The following is a 16,272-nucleotide window of genomic DNA, read 5'->3' on the forward strand; positions in this document are numbered from 1 at the left end:
AGTTCATGCCTGTTGTGTATGACATTTTTAACGCTGCTAGCGGCCATTCTTCAGAACTTTTCTTCAATGCAAGGACGAACTGCTTCCGGAATGCAAGTAGTCACAATCCAGTCTGCTTTTTGATAATTAGAAAGTAAAATAAATATACAAAAATATTTATGCTTTAAAACTTCAAGAAGCCCCAACAGTTAGACAGTGAAAAGTTACTGTGGAAGCCAGTAGCGCATCTGCCTACCACAGAAGCGAAGGAAAACCACCTTGCTCCTGTTTGGCAGCTCTACTGCATATGCAAGTCTAGATCGATGCAGAGGCATTTGGGTAATAGCTATACTTTCATACATTAACCGCTATCTCTTTACAAGGCATCCATGCATCCTACGAAATTCTGATCTCCTATATGTCAAGAGTTACATAACAAATAACAACGTAAGGTTACAACATAAGACACTGTGCTCAGTCTTGTTAAAATTTCAATAGAGCAGGATTTCTCCTCCGATCTTAATATCAAGGCTATTTATAATGAAATGTTTGTTTCCACACCACAATCGCGAAAGCTTATTTTCCACAGCAAGGCAGTTCAAATCCAAGCCTAAATTTGGTAAGTGATTCAACATGACATTGCTAAAACAGGGAATGCTGTTCAGGTTTTCCTACATTACAAATGCACACGCAATTTTAAATCACAGAGAAGGGCAGAGAGAAGCATGGTTTGGGAATACTGCTATTTCCCTACATAAAATACCACCAGAATCTAAGTAGCGGCAGTGAATAGCAACAAGTAAAAGGCTCTTTGCTTAGTAATCCATTTAACTTAAAACGAAGCCAAAAGCATAGGTAAATGTCAAGTGAAACTGGGGCAGAGAGAAATTGCTGATTTAATGTTTCTAAGTCTATCTAAAGGGCAGCAGCTAGTAAAATTGAAATACAGGTAGTGATTTTAATTAAGTAAATGGAAGCGTACTGTAGATTAGTTTTTCCTCCTGCAGAAGCATAAGGAATAGTAAATCTTTAAATTATGGACATCAACCTCTGAAAGCTGCTACACAATAATTTTTTTGATGTATAAGGTACTATTTTAGGTGTCTCAGGGTATTTTCTTCATGAGCCATGACTGACAAATACAATGCATCTCTAAGCTGGTATTCAGAAATGTGCTACTTTACCCTAATTCTTTACATTTAAGTATCTTCCTTTATGAAGACACTTAAGAATTTAGCTGAGAATTGAAGCAGCTCTTTTCTTGAAAACTTTGTCATCAACCTTCTTCTACAGAACCAGGATCCTGTACTCTTGATAGCGGAAGGTTAAATACTTTTAACAATTAACTTAAATACTGTACATTTAAGTCATGAACTTAAACTTATAAATATTTTCACAAGGCAGCGCTTTTAAGAATGAGCTGCCCAGAATAATAAATTCAATGCAATTTAAACTGGTACCTTGGGAACAACTGTGTATACTCCAGGTTGTGGTATTCTCTATTTCTAACACAAACAAGAAACCCTTCAACTAGGTTAACACAAAGCTTATTATACACACTTCAGTCACCTAAGAATGCCTAAGGCTTTGCAAAGCAGGGGAAAGCTAAAGTTCTCAGGATCTCTACTCTTGCACCTCCTAACTGTGCTGAAGTCCTCAGGGGTCACCAGCTTGCACTTGGCCTGGTTCTTAAGCTGGCGAAAACAGACACCACGTGAATGAAGGCAGTAACAGGTCTGCACACTATGGACAGATAAGTCTCACTTGTTTTAACAAACAACATTTAACATCGACTAGGTTTCCTCATATCTACAACTCAGCACAAACCCACACTGCAAAGTGCATGTTTTGGCTCACAGTAGAAAAGTCCTGTGTACTACAAATACTCTGAGGGCAGCTGCAGTCCTGAGATGTACCAGAGGAATTCATGGTAAGGTCCTTCTCCCAAGCTTTCATTACAGCACCATGATCTATAGTCTATGTGGGTGTACTTTGAGCATCTCCTCTTAACTAGATTAACAATAAATAAAATTTTTTAAAAGTATAAGTTACAGGTAGCCAAGAATGCTGAAAGAGTTCTTTAGTGACTTAGGATGACATGAACAAAACTCAAAGCTTTGTTAAAGTTGGTAAAATGATGAACTCTTAAGAGTTAATCTTCCCTCACATTATGACTTTGTTTCCAGTGCTTTTCATGGGTGGTTTGTTTTTAAACACTCTTTTCTTGTATGTAAGAAAAAAAAAAAATCTTAAGTGGTTACAAAATTAAATGGAAGCAGTCAGATTATCCTGAACAGCACCATTAGTTGTTTTTAACAAAAACATACCTTGGCCAGACCATACTAAATGAGTCAGGGCTCTGCACAGCTCAAACTCACCGCGTATGTTCCTGGAATAACACAATTCCATTTGTTCTGCAAATAATCTTCTCCTTCACAGGAAAAGCACCATTATACAATGTGTTCTTTAAATCAAACGTGAAAATGGTGTGTTTTCTTCCTCTTCTACCATAAGAGGATCTAAAAGATTCACAGGAAAGTCTGCTTCACACCATATAAAGGCAGAAGAGATCTATCAATCACTGGCAAGATACACAACGCCAGCTTTGAGAAACATGCCAACCCAGACACTTCCCAAAGTTGAAGGTGATTGGAAACCTCCTATTGGAAAGGAATGTGAAACATTATAACTAAATAAAACAGTTCTACCATAGAGCAAGAAACACAATGAAGAAAGCAAATGCCAGCTAAGTCTCTCAACTTTCTAACAAAGAACTTATTCAGGTTGTGTTGATCACAGAGTCCAATATCCCAAATATAGTACACACATTTTTGTTCCTACTGCTAATGAGACATACATCCTTATCTTCATGAACGTCCACTTAAAGCAAGAACAAAGGCAAATTATCCACAGCAAAGTCTAAATGTGAAAGAAGGTAAAACTTAGGATGACGACTAGCAAATTAACACAGAGAAACTAAACTGCAAACAGAGAAGAACAACTAGATAACCAACATGAAGGATCTAGAGGAAGTATGAACAAGTGCCATCTTTTGCCCAAGGCTTATGATCTTTGTACTCTCAAAGTTATTAGACCTTCCAGAAAGCTACTTCTAATTTTGCCAACTGATACCCAGTTTTTCCTTTTAAGCTCTCCTCTTTGGCACAGAGCACCACACGTAATGGAAGACTCAGGCATCCAGAAGCACTCTGAAGTGTTAGATGATATAGCATTAAAAGAAAAAACCCAACAGTACAAATTAATGTATTTCATGAACATGCAGGTAGAAGCTTTGTCACTACCCAGGGCATGTTACAACTTTCCTCTGGAGTGCACTACAGTTAGGTGAAAGAAAAAATTCTTCTAGGGATCTGGAGCGAACTTCTGGCACGCTGGGATGAATTCTGCTTTCACACTGTATCTTTATAGAAGACGTGGTGCTCAGATTTCAACAGAAGCATCTCCAACTTTTCAGTCATATCAGCTTACAAGCTATGGAACAAGTAATCACGGAATCAGTTGAAAAGTACTTGAATGACTTCAGGAACGGTTCAGATGAAAGATCCCAAACAATTCTGTGGCATAGGAGAAGCTAGTCAAATAATGCTAAACTAGCAACTTCCAATCTATTTGCCTCCTGCAATGATGTTGCTTTATTAGGATCTAACTCGCCCTCTCAGAGTCTGACCTAACAGGTCAATCCCAGCTTGAGAAAATGGGGAATACAATACATTCCCAGAAACTAATCTCACACTCTCTGAATGGCCTCTTTCACTTAAAGAGTTTCTCTGGACAAAGGTAAGCAGGTCCAGACTTTCTCAGTTCTTACCTATTACCAATTCCTTTAATAGCAGATCACTTCAGAAGGGAGAATAAGTAGTAAGTCCAGAAAAATCAAGGCTTCTTGATTTCAGTTAGCACTCTTCTGTGTTTATAGTAATGCTCAACACCTTACCAAAGGGCTAGAAAACGTCAGGGAAGGAAAGTGGGAAGGGATGCTGCAGTTACTGCCATAACCAGTCAACCATCTTTGCTTTTTGATCCTCTAGGGAAAAGGATCAACCCCAGCGGGAGGTAACTAGATAGGAAAGGAGCAAACTGAGAAGGCTACAAACACACTCCTCTCAGAGTGGGAAATACACATCTAACTATTGTCTGATAAGCCTGTCAGCCACAACTTCCATCTTCTCCAGAATATGAAATGGGAGAACTGACATAACCCATCCTGAAAGGTTATGGATCCTATAATACATTAGCAACTGAAGGAGGAACCCAAGAAAGAAGAGACTCATTATGATAGGCACCTGCTGTTTTATCTATGGCACGACCTTTCTTCACAGATTTTCCCAATGAGCAATTTTTCTCTCATTTATCTCTCTGAATTCATCAAATTCAGAAACCATTACTTGAATGGCACAATAACCCTTGACACCTTTCCCAGTACAGGCAAAGGTCATCTAAGAGCCAGCATACATGTGCTGCCCATGGCACAAGGAAGCCTTCCAGTGCCATGTATACTACTTGTTGGGCCTTCTGAGGCACGTCCAGTGGATAAACATTACCCCACTAGCTTCACCACCCTGCACAATGCAACCCCGCCATGATCAGCAGCTTGCAATGGTAACACCCAACACAAAGCCACTCGCATGCCAGTACACCGGTGTTATGCTGCAGGGGGGAAGGCATTGATCTGGTGACACAGTAGACAATTGCACCAAGGTCATATCTAGACAAAGCTCCCAGGTTGAGGGGAGGGGATTCTCCACCTCTATTCTGCCCTCATGAGACCCCACCTGGAGTACTGCACCCAGCTCTGGGGTCCCTAGCACGAGAAAAACACGGACCTGTTAGAGCTGGTCAAGAGGAGGGCTGTGAGAGTGAGCCGAGGGCTGGGAACACCTCTGGTATGGAGAAAGGCTGAGAGAGCTCAGGTTGTTCAGCCTAGTGAAGAAAACACTCCAAAGAGACCGTACAGCAGCCTTTCAATACTGAAAGGGAAAGGGGGGCTTACAACAAAGACTGAGAGACTTTTTTTTATCATGGCCTGTAGTGACAGGACAAGGGGTAACAGTTTTAAACTGAAAGAGGGCAGATTTAGATTGGACTTAAGGAAGGGTTTGGGTTGTTTCCGTTGGGGGGCATTGGGTTGGTTTTGTTTGGGGGTTTTTGTTTGTTTTTTTAAGGTGAGGGTGGTGAGGCACTGGCACAGGTTTGCCCAGGAAAACTGTGGATGCCCCATCACTGGAAGTGTTCAAGGTCAGGTTGGATGGAGCTTTCAGGAACCATATCTAGTGAAAGATGTCCCTACCCATGGCAAGGTACTACTCCATGATCTTTAAAGGTCCCTTCCAACCCAAGTGATTATGATTTTAATATGAAATTCTAGTTTGGGCACAAGTGTACTGATCATATTTGCCATGTCTAGGTGTTCTCCTTCCAAAGGGTTTCTTCTATTGGCAATACCAGCTTTAAAGCCACAGCAACCACCCTAATGTCAGAACAACATCACAAGTTTCTCAGGCTCTGATCCTGGTAAGAAAGAGGTGGTTTTCCACTCAAGAAGGTTATTCTTCCTCACAGCATCTGCCGAAATAATTTTAGTTCACATTACCTGAAACAACCCACGCTCCTTCCCCATGATTTTCTGTCATTCAGGGTACCACTGGACTTTATTTTATTAATTTCAGAGTGTACAAGACAGTTCTGGAGCAGCTCATCCTTTTTTTTTTTTTTTTTTAATTTGGGGGGAGGAGGGGATAACTTGGCTATACAGACAAAGCCTTTTTACCTTGTTTCTCCCTTCCATGGCCCTCAGCTCCTTTCTTGCCTTCAGCAACAGAGATACTTAAGTCAGTTTAATAGTTCTCATATCCATCTCACTTTTGTGGTCCTGCCCTACTCCTATGTTTGTGCCAAAACAGCAGTGTGTGTGGTCACAAAATGAACAAGATCAAGGAAAAAGTCTGGTTAAGAGAATTTTTGCAGGGTTGTGGGTTTTTTTCCCAAGCAGATTAGATTCCCAACTTATTACATGACCCAGCTGCACACACAGCTATCACAGCCAGGGTACGAAGATCAGGCTGCTTAATATTAGCACTGCAAATGAAACGCTCTAAGAAAGTGGGGATGTTTACAGTTATTTTCCTAGCAACGTTCTGCGGCCCAAACCAGTATTATTTCACAGGCAAGTGTCCCGCAAAATCTATTATAAGCTTTGTCCATATAGATCCTTTTTAAAGCTGAAAAATTCCCTACAGACAACAATTACATGAATACCATTACTCCCTTAAGACCATCCTCCAGTTCCACTGCAGCCAGAAAATCCTTCCCTCGCAAAGGGAAGGCTAGAGAAATCAAGACATGCACTGTGTCAAAGATAAAAGCCACTGCAAGGGAGAAATGCAGCTTTAAGAGTGGAGTGAAAACCCCACTCTGGTAAAGCAGTTAGATAAATGGTGATGGGAAGCAGCTAAATTAAGATCTGTTTTCACAAATGTTATCTTGTCATTTAATCCAGTGCTATAAAAAGCAAGCATGCTTGAGTAGTGCTGTACAGATGTCAAATTGCCCTAGCTCACAATCATTTTGGGGCTCACAAGAGCTCTAGCATTCGTTGACTCTGAATTGGGGCAGAGAACCACCAAATATCACAGTGAAGGGGAGCACAGATTAAGGTAATACTGGTGAACGATGCCCAGGTTAGACTGCCTCATCAGGAGCACCAGGCTCACATGATAAGGGATAAGTCTTTGGGGAACTGTCAATAAAATCAAAATGACAGAGCTGTTAAGCAAGGAGGAGCAACAGAGAAGGACAGAATTCAGACAAGTTGGCAAAATAATGGAAAGAAGCATACTTAGCATACTTTTTGGGGTGGTGGTTTGTTTTTTTTTTAATAGAGGACTCTGCTTCTTGCTAGGAGTCACTACAGGAAAATGCTTGCCTTTATATAAGGGGACCATTACTTTCGTTAAGGCTGTGACTACTTCTGCAGACACTGTTCTACTACCACCATGCTAAATGTTAGCTACCAACATCTTCCAAAGGGGACAGCATATCTACTTTTCACAAGTCCCCCCTGGACTCAACAGGGAGAGGTGCTACAGAATGAAAGCGTGCCATCTCAGAGGCACTCCTGAAGAAATAATGCAAGTATCTTGTGACTACAAGAGTTAACTGTCCCTCTGAATCTAGGAATGCCCACGAGGATGTGCAAGAGGAAAGTGCAGGAAAAGTGAGAGCAGCAAATCCTCATTGTTAAACCCTCCGTGAATCACGTTAGCAGAAACACAAACAGCTGTTCCAGAGCCCAGATCACGCTCTGCTGGCCGACTCGATGCCCAGACAGGTTACCCTGCTGCTGCCCAGAGCACAGGTCACTGTCGTACCCCTCCCACGTTAAGAGTTCAGCCATGCCAGACAGATTAGGAGGTAAGGATTTGTTAGGCAGCAAAGGAGGCTAATTTCACACTGCCTATGTTGATTACACACAGCTGGGACCTGGCTCATAGTAGAAGCTGGACCTTTTAAACTCAACATAGTTTGTTGGAGTGGCAGGTATCGTATCAGGCACCGACCTGTCTTTACAGCCAAAGCACGCCATCCTGCTAAGCCTGCATCAAGAACAACGTGCAGCTAAAGCATGCAACAGCATCCACCCCAAACTGCCACTCCAGACTGTTTCAAGAAATACGGACTCCTTTTTTTCAGCTATTTTTACTCCAAACCAGGTTGTCTAAGAAATTCCTTCCCTTGAAGTGAACGTGAATAATCTCCTAAGCGGCTTTCCACAAAGAAACATACCAAGAATAATAAAAGCTTGCTTTCTTAAAACAATAGGTTTTTCTTAAAAATGGCACAGAATAAATAGGTAGCGGAATAAATTCAACAACAACAAAATATAGCAGCTTCACTAATTCCCACCTTCTTTAAAATGAGTATATTTAAAAATTACTAGCCAAGCAAAGAAACATTAAAACAAGTTGAAATTCTTATAGAACCTATTTTTTTTAAGAAAGAATTAAAAGTTGTAGAATGAAAAAACAAAGGCAATAATACACCCAATTGAAATGACAAAAATAACTACTGAAGCAACTACTGTACAGGGAATTTAGCAGAACTGTTGTGAACTACTAGAAAACTCTTACAATTATGAGTGTAGGAGAAGGGATATATGTAATATGGTTTTCATCTATAATTACCTTGTTGTTTCTTAAGTCTACCAGCCATGATTTAAATCGCTTCAACAACATGTTTCTTCTGCAAAGCTGGTGTATTTGTATAAATTAAGTTCTAAGTGATAATTCTCATGCCTCAGTAGCAAAGTCTAAAAATGGCAGAAACTATGCCGTATCTTTTGTACAGCCAGCATGTTTTTAGATTTTTAAGAAGAGTTTTGCAGGTGCCTTTTTCAGCAACTCACAGGGGAAAGGGCTGTGGATGGAAAGAATAATGACATGCTAGAGGAAAAAAAAAAGCCAAATATAATTTTTACTTATAAGAATAAGCTAAAGTATTCCAGACACACCAATTGAAGGCACTGGTGGAGAACACATGCATTTTTCTTCCATATAAGATTTCCGTTCTCTCTGGCTGAAGGCACATCCAAATTGGTTTTGCTTTTTAAGAAGTAGCCGTTTTCATATTTTGGAGAGGGAGGGGTTTGTTTTTAAAGATAGTTTTGATACACTCAGCATGCACCACAATCCACACAACGGGATATAAAACCACTACTTTATGTAAACATACCTTTAACAGTTTTGACAAAAACTTGCTTCTCTTTACTGGGGTCTTTTTCTTCTATAAGAATCCCATGGAAAATGCGCCCAAATGTGCCTATTAAGAGAACATACAATTAGTACATATTATGTGGTTAAAACACACTGGTAACATTATCAGAATTTCATATCTATTAAGAAAACACCACCTTAAAACCTATCAGCCACAGCAGAAAGTTAGGAACAACGGCAGTTAAAGCAGAAGTCCTGAATGCCCTATTAATGCAACAATATATAACCCAACCACCTCTCCAGCACGAGATGGACTCACAACTATACGCAGTAAACGCTGAAAGGTTTAGGTAACTAGAACTTAGGGGGGCAACTATGAGAGAGTGAACTAGTGACAGCAGCAGAATCCAGTTAAATTAAGCATCAATACTGATGAGGGGTCTATTTGTGGCAGTTCAGTCTTTGTCAGCTGTCTGCACTAAACACTCTAGCTCCATCCTTTTCTCATCCAGCCAGTCTGGAATTCTCCAGTCAAAACATTTCTCACAAAGATGAATTTTTTTTTGCAATGGTCAGGAGGAAATAATGGTTTCAGCCAACCAGTACATATGGAGCAGTTTGAAATAAACGGTATCACATTGTTCAATTATTTCACCTCAGTTGGAAGGTGTTGGGTTTGTTCAAGGGTTTTTTGTCTCCAGCATTTTTCCATTCACAAAATTTTAATGATGCTGTTTGCAGGAGGAGGAGCTACATTAACAGCTGGAGTAAGAATGATTGCAGTATGGCAACACACACTTTTTATAAAAGTCAGGTTGACAACGCTTTTCTGTCACACTATTACCATGGCACCAATTGTGTGCCTCATCTTCATGCAGTCTATTCGCATGTTACATCCCTTTCCCGTTGATTTGTCCTGTCTGATTAGGTTGAAAGATCTTTGATAGGATTGCCTTAGCCTGGTCGTGCATCTTCTGGCATGCAGTGCGGGTCTCATTATGGTTTTAAATACTTAGGCAGGGACAGTACAACACTTATATCACCTATCCTAGGACTGCAAGTAAACCCTGCAAGACTGGGGTCTTCAAATTGTAATCTCACTAAGCAGGAATTTAACCAAGGAGACTGCAAGGCAACCATAAATATACAGCATGAATTATTTCACAGTAAACTAACACACACACCCCCCATCTTGGCTCTTGAAGACATCAAAAAAGTGCCTTAAATACCTATTTCCAGTATAGAGATAGACATAAAAATCAAAGGGAAGATAGCATCTTGTACTGAAACATGTTAGGGTATCAAGCTACCCATTTGTAAGCGCTGGAATTAAAGAGAACGTGGAAGCATGTAACAGCAGGTATGGCTAGAAAGTAATTTTACACGATCCATTATCTCAACATACTAAGACTGTAACATAGCGTGTCTGTATGGTCCACCATTTGGGGTTTTGTTTTCAGGGCTGTGTGGGTTTTTTTGTTGGGTTGGTTGGGTTTTTGTGGTTTTGTTGTTTTGGGGTTTGTTTTTGTGTTTTTTAAACAGCACCCTGAAAGACTCCCACCTTAGCAGGAAGTGTACATCACTGGTGTGCTATAACTTTCAGACACAGCACCATGAACATGCTACTTCTGCCTTGCTCTCCACTGAGCTTTTTTGCAAATTAAGCTGTTTGCATTCCAGACTGGACATTTAAGCTGTTTCCCTGTTTCACTAGAAAACAGTAAAGGTCCATTTACTGTTAACATCTGTTCCATTTGCTAAACCATAGCTATTCCATTAGAACCCTTTTTTTCTTTGACACCTACATTTTTGCCTTACATCTGTTACAGCGTGAGCTTGAAGCAGGTTCAGAATCACGTGCTGTATTGCTGGGCTTGCACAAAAGGCCCCTACAGATCCCTCTTCCTTTGCACACTCTCACACCTGGTGCTTTGCATTTTCCAGCTGGTTACACCACAGCAGAACCATAATCTCCTAAATTATTAAAATGTTAAATAAGCTAGCTACATTATGGAAAGTTTATACTTGAAGTTTATAATGAACCTCTGACCAAAATCTACAAACTGTTTAAGATCCATTGGCAGCACTTCGGTACTGCCGAAAATTTTACGCAGACATTTCTATTAGTTGCTTCTTCCTCTCTGAAACTCTTTTGTTCTTAGATGACAGAGGCTCAACTCTGTTATGATCATGAACTAAAACTGATGACTGTTCATCAGGTTCCGTCTTCTAGTCCTCTGACTAACTTTTAAAGATTCCAACAGACTCAAAAAACAGCTGAGGCCAAGAAACAAGATCCCATTATTAACTGGGTCCACAATGCATTTGACAGCTGTTTAAGCCGCATTTCACACAACAGGGCAGCTCCATCACTCAGTGCTAAATGGCTGAAGTATAGCTGTGGCACTGAGTCACTTCTAGTCATCAGATGACTCCTAACGTCACAGCTACAGGCAACAGACAGCACAAAGGAACACACTGCGTATCCAGCATGCAAAGGAAGCTTTCTGCAGAACCAACATTGGAGCTGAGCACAAAGCTACCTCCTTAGAGATTTAGAGACATACATTAAATGGGGAGTGTTAGCATCCTCCCATTGTTCTGCAGACAGTAACGCAAAGCATTTAGCAGCTCTACCTCCAAAGGATGAGTATCTCTGATCTCCAGCTATGGAAATTTTGATTTCTCATGAGGCTCAGGGAACACAGACTTGAAGTTCAGCAGTAAAGATTAATGACAAAACCCCCAAAATACTTAAGCTCATTTCCCAAATTCAGCATCAACAGGATGCAAATTGTGCATCAACATGCACAATGAATGTTGTGCATGAACATTTCCAAAGTAAACATTAAACAAGACAAAAGTATCAGGTAATCTCTGAATTTTTCACATCAGAGCTGTAAATGTTGCATCTGCTAATTAGATTTCCAAAGAAGTGATCAAATTGTGATTATGAGTTTAGACAACTGAGGTTTTTCTGGGCTTTGTGGTTTTGTTTAATTTGATTGTTTTTTGGGTTTTTTTTTTTGGTACAGTGAAGCTCTCATGCAGTAACTCACCCAAGTAAGTTACTTTGCCACTTAAAGCCCTAACTGATTACCTCATTCCTTAGCCATCTAACCCTTTCCTTTATTTAAAAGACCAGATTATTACGACAGACAAGCTGAATGATTTACTGAACACAATTAGTCGCTCCCCCGTTCTAATGAATTCTGGAACCTGCTTTCCCCACCCCCACACACCCCAAATGCAAACATCATTCATCATTCTCCTCCAAAGCTATGAAGATCAGAAACGTCATCCACGATTAGTTTCAGAAAAACCTAGCTGTAACTGTAACTATATATATATATACACCACGTTACAGCAGCAAGTGGCTGAGTCTTGTAAATACCTTCTTGGAGCACATCTTTTAGAGTTATCCTCTCCCTGGAGATGGCTATGTCCTTCACTTTGGCTTTTGCTTCCATTAGAGTGACGCTTTTAAGATCATTCTTCTCTATCCGTAATGTAGGATAACCTGAGGAGCCAGCAGAGCCAAACAAACCAATATAAATACCCTTATAATGAGAACACAAGCACATTGCCTCACCTCAGCACCACCTACAGGTATAAAGACATGCAAGCAGCATGTACTTTAAAAGATTATGTATTAATCTTAAAAAGATTATAGTATTTAACAACAGAAAACACAAGAGAAGTCATGTGTGAACATAATTATCTGCAGGGAAACAAAAAAAAAATCACGCAGGAATTCTGTGGAGTGTCGCACAATCAAGACTCATTATTAACAACAAGTTAACAAAACTCCTTACGTACTGAGGCCAATTAACGCAACACTGCACTGCCCTTAACAAGGAAATGAAGACCTCGGTCAGAGACTGTCAGAAGACTTGGAGCGAGGAGGATGCCTTACCGCAGCAGGACATAACCAAAACTACCAGTGCCCTCTTCTGGTACTTCTCGATATCTAGAGACACTAATGTAGTCAGAAAGGCCTGAATATTTTTGTGCAAGTTTAAGAATTATTAGAGAAATCTTGAGAATTACTTTCATGATTTTTTTTCCCTCCATAATTTAAATATTACTGAAAACAAAGTTAATATGACTGTGGAAGGACTAAGAATGCTCTTCCGGTTTATTTTATGCATCCAACCTTTTTTCTTCTTCTATTTGTTTTCACCATTTCCTCTGCGACAGGGGTGTCCCAAAAAAAGGTAAGAGACATTCTGAAACAATGAGGACTGAACACAGCAAACAGGTGCCATGTGGCATAGTGGTTACCACTCTTGCCAAGGTGAGGAGGGTTTAATCATCACTATGGGCTTGGTCTTCTCCCCTTTTGTCAGAGGCTCAGCTAAGGAGTTTCCAGGGATCATATTCAAATTAATCAAATGGCGGTCACTTAGAGGGTAAACCCAAAAACCCAAGGTTGACAGGACATCAGCAGCACAACATGATCTGGGATAAGAGGTGGAAAATAAAAAAGCTGGGAGATGACTTCAGGTGGCAAGAGGGAAAACCAGCTCAAAAATCAGTTGCATGCTAAGGTAGGTCTCTTCCAAACTCTGTGGAAGAGTTTTTCTTGATATATATATGTGTGTATACGTTTTTTAATATTTATATATGTATATACAGATATATATTTATATTAATCCTTCTACTAAATAAATTTTAAAGGCAGCTCTTTGAAAGGGAAAAATGAACTAATGACAAAAAAGGTCTATTTTTTTTTTCAGGGGATATTGTACAGCTTAGAAGGCAGGCAAAACTTTCCCAAAGTTACAGTCCATTCTTAGGCTAACACCTGCTTCCACGCCTGGGAAGGAAACAGGAAAACACAGTAGGGATGAACAGTAATCATGACATTTCTGCAGTGCTGCCTCAGGAATTGGGATCATCAGTACCACTACTAAGTGCAACCAGAAGACAATGGGAGAGATTTTTGGGTCTTATTGGCTGCTTTTTAACAAAAAAAATAAAACCAAAAAAAAAAGGAATTAATCATTGCATTTATCTAGCTCAAAATAACAGATCTGTCTTGGGTTTTCTACTCATTAGATTGCTGAACAAAGTCACTGCAGCTAATTAATGCAAAACTCAATGATCTTAAAGGTTTTTTCCAACCTAAATGATTCTATGATTCTGTTGAGCATTACAGAACAGAAAAATCACTGGTGGCAGCAGATGAAAACAGGAATCATTTAATTTGTACTTCTGACAAGGTCAGGAGTGCCAGGGTACTAGTATTCCAGTCTGGTAGTTCCCACCCTGAGAAAAACAGCAATTTGAACTTAACAGAGAGATAGTTTGTTCCTCTGGCTGGGCTTCCCCATTTTTCTCACTCTGTAACATAAACCCTTACCTCACTTCAGATCTTTTAACGCAGGCTCTCCAGCAGCTACTCAAGCCAGTTGAGTATGGGCTAAGTCCTACCCTCCTCCATTGCTCAGCCATGTAGACCTGTACCCTCCCAAGCACCAACCTTGGTGCTCATACAGTTAGGCTACAAGCCAGTTCAGAGACCTGAGCCTACCAAAAACCCATCACTCTACAAAAGAAGTCAGTTTTTGCCTGGTTCAGCAGAAAAGAAAGGCTCATGGTCAGTCCAATGAGACTCAACTGCCAAGGAACTGGGCAACCCAAGTGTCTCCCTGCACTGCCTGGCTTCCCTACAGTCTGAACAGTCCCTTCCCTGGAGCGATGCTAGAGCAGACAGACAATAATTAGAGGAGCAAACATTCCACACATAATAAATACCTTCAGCAGTTACAGAATTAACACTGAACACAGCTAGTATCTGGTACCAGATCAGTCTATCAGAGTATATAAACCACTGCCACCCTTCCTTTTAATTCACTCTCTTTTTTACTATTTCATGTTCTTTGAAGCAAACTGTAAATAAAATGATATAATGAATGTATCATCCTTGTAAAGCTTTTTTGCCCATTCATTTCCATTGCGCATTGCAGCAATGAGATGAAAAGAATAACACAATCATCAGTAATACATATGATGACATCACTTGCTTTGTTGTCCACTCAGGAACTGATCCTAGGGCTAGGTGGATACTTCCACTTGCTGTTATCTCTTCCAGTTCTATACCACCCTCTGCTTGGACTACATAAGGCAGCTTCTTTCCAGTGTTAAGCAAACAGATGCTGCACAGATATTGGTGAAGCCTTTCTGGCTGACTGATCTGTGTGCAGGGAGAATACCCTGTCAGATAAAACACAGTATCATGCTCATATGATGACTGCTGGGCCCCAGAACTTAAGGAGGCTTCAATCTTGACTATGGCATGGCTGGATAAAACCACACAGCACATTAACTCGAGGTGCAAACTGACAGAGCCAGATTATTTATTCTCTTCTACTTGATACTGAATTGGTGTGACCCCTATCAACAAATACTCCAGCTGTGTCCAAGAGTGTCTGTTGCAATGGTCCGTAATTAGATTAACACTTACTGGTTACTGGCGTTGCATTATTCGGTGTGTCAGCGCGCAAGTACTGTGTCGTCTGTGTGGAAGGCTGGGATAACCCTTGTGAGCTACTGCTGTCACTAATGCTGTTTTAAAAGAAAATTGGACACAGACATGACTGCTTGTCACTGTAATGAATTCGAAGTTAAATAATCAAAGTTAAAACCAGAACATTTTCCAAGCTAGATTTTGAAAGAATGGCATTTTTGAAGTCTCTCACACATTAAAACGTATTTCAGGTAACTCAAAAATCTTGGCACTTCTGTTATTTAAGCATGAACAACTTCCTCCTATTTGCTTTGCAGAATTTGCTCCATTTGCCAGTGCTTCTTCCCCACATTTGAAAAATCAAGGTGACAACACATTTATGGCAAGAACCACTGTCATACCAGAAGCAAAAAACCTGTTATGTCCCAGGGAAGATTTATATGCATTTATTTCATGGTACCAACTTCCTGTTGAGAATCAACGACTACAACAGTTTGAAAGCAGTAGTCTCAGCCAAACCGAGAGGCACCTGTAACACTCCGCAAAGCTTAACCAGGTTTTTCAGCCAGAGTGATCTCCTCTTGCTTGCTCTGGGCATGCCAGCTGCTAGCTCCATCTGCTGCCCTTTAGTTCCTGTGCTGGTGCAAATATCAAAAAGGTATTCCCTAGTTCACTGTTGCAAACGGCCGTTTGCCCTGTACCACTGTACCTCTCTCAGCTCTCTGTTACAGACCAAATTGCCTTAGCCTACTTCGTCATTCCTCCCTCTACGGATACCTGTTGCTCCTTCCAGGGCCACTTACAATGTGCTTTTGAGATATTTTGTTTGAGTAGAAGGACCATAGCTGCACATAGTATTCAAGAGACTGGGAAACCATAGCTTAAACCACAGCAGGATGTTTTGTCTTATCCTCAAGACAAAATCCTACAAAAAAGTAGTTGTAGCTGCAACAGCCTAAAAACAGGTGAGAAAGTTTGCAGGCAAGGCAGTATTTGTCACTACCTCAGACGGCAAGGCCAGGAAAAGCTTTTTTGATGTCCCTCCCAAACACACACAATCATCCCCGCCTTCTTTGGAACTCGAAAGCTTCT

The 16,272-nt window shown here is 40.5% G+C and overlaps 1 protein-coding gene across 2 annotated transcripts in view; it reads right to left on the reverse strand.

The window, feature by feature from the left end:
- The window catches only part of RYK (receptor like tyrosine kinase), a 65,315-nt gene that overhangs the window by 19,889 nt on the left and 29,154 nt on the right, over positions 1 to 16,272 (reverse strand). Inside the window, exons 7-9 of one of the 2 annotated variants that reach the window (XM_055723727.1) lie at positions 15,177 to 15,278; positions 12,103 to 12,236; positions 8,728 to 8,814 (exon numbers count right to left, since the gene is read on the reverse strand). In XM_055723727.1, coding sequence (XP_055579702.1) covers positions 8,728 to 8,814; positions 12,103 to 12,236; positions 15,177 to 15,278 — 323 coding nt within the window. The remainder of the gene's footprint in view (positions 1 to 8,727; positions 8,815 to 12,102; positions 12,237 to 15,176; positions 15,279 to 16,272) is intronic. The other variant, XM_055723728.1, reaches the window with a different exon arrangement.

Source organism: Falco cherrug, chromosome 11 (genome assembly GCF_023634085.1).
Source record: "Falco cherrug isolate bFalChe1 chromosome 11, bFalChe1.pri, whole genome shotgun sequence".
Taxonomy (NCBI): Eukaryota; Metazoa; Chordata; class Aves; order Falconiformes; family Falconidae; genus Falco; species Falco cherrug.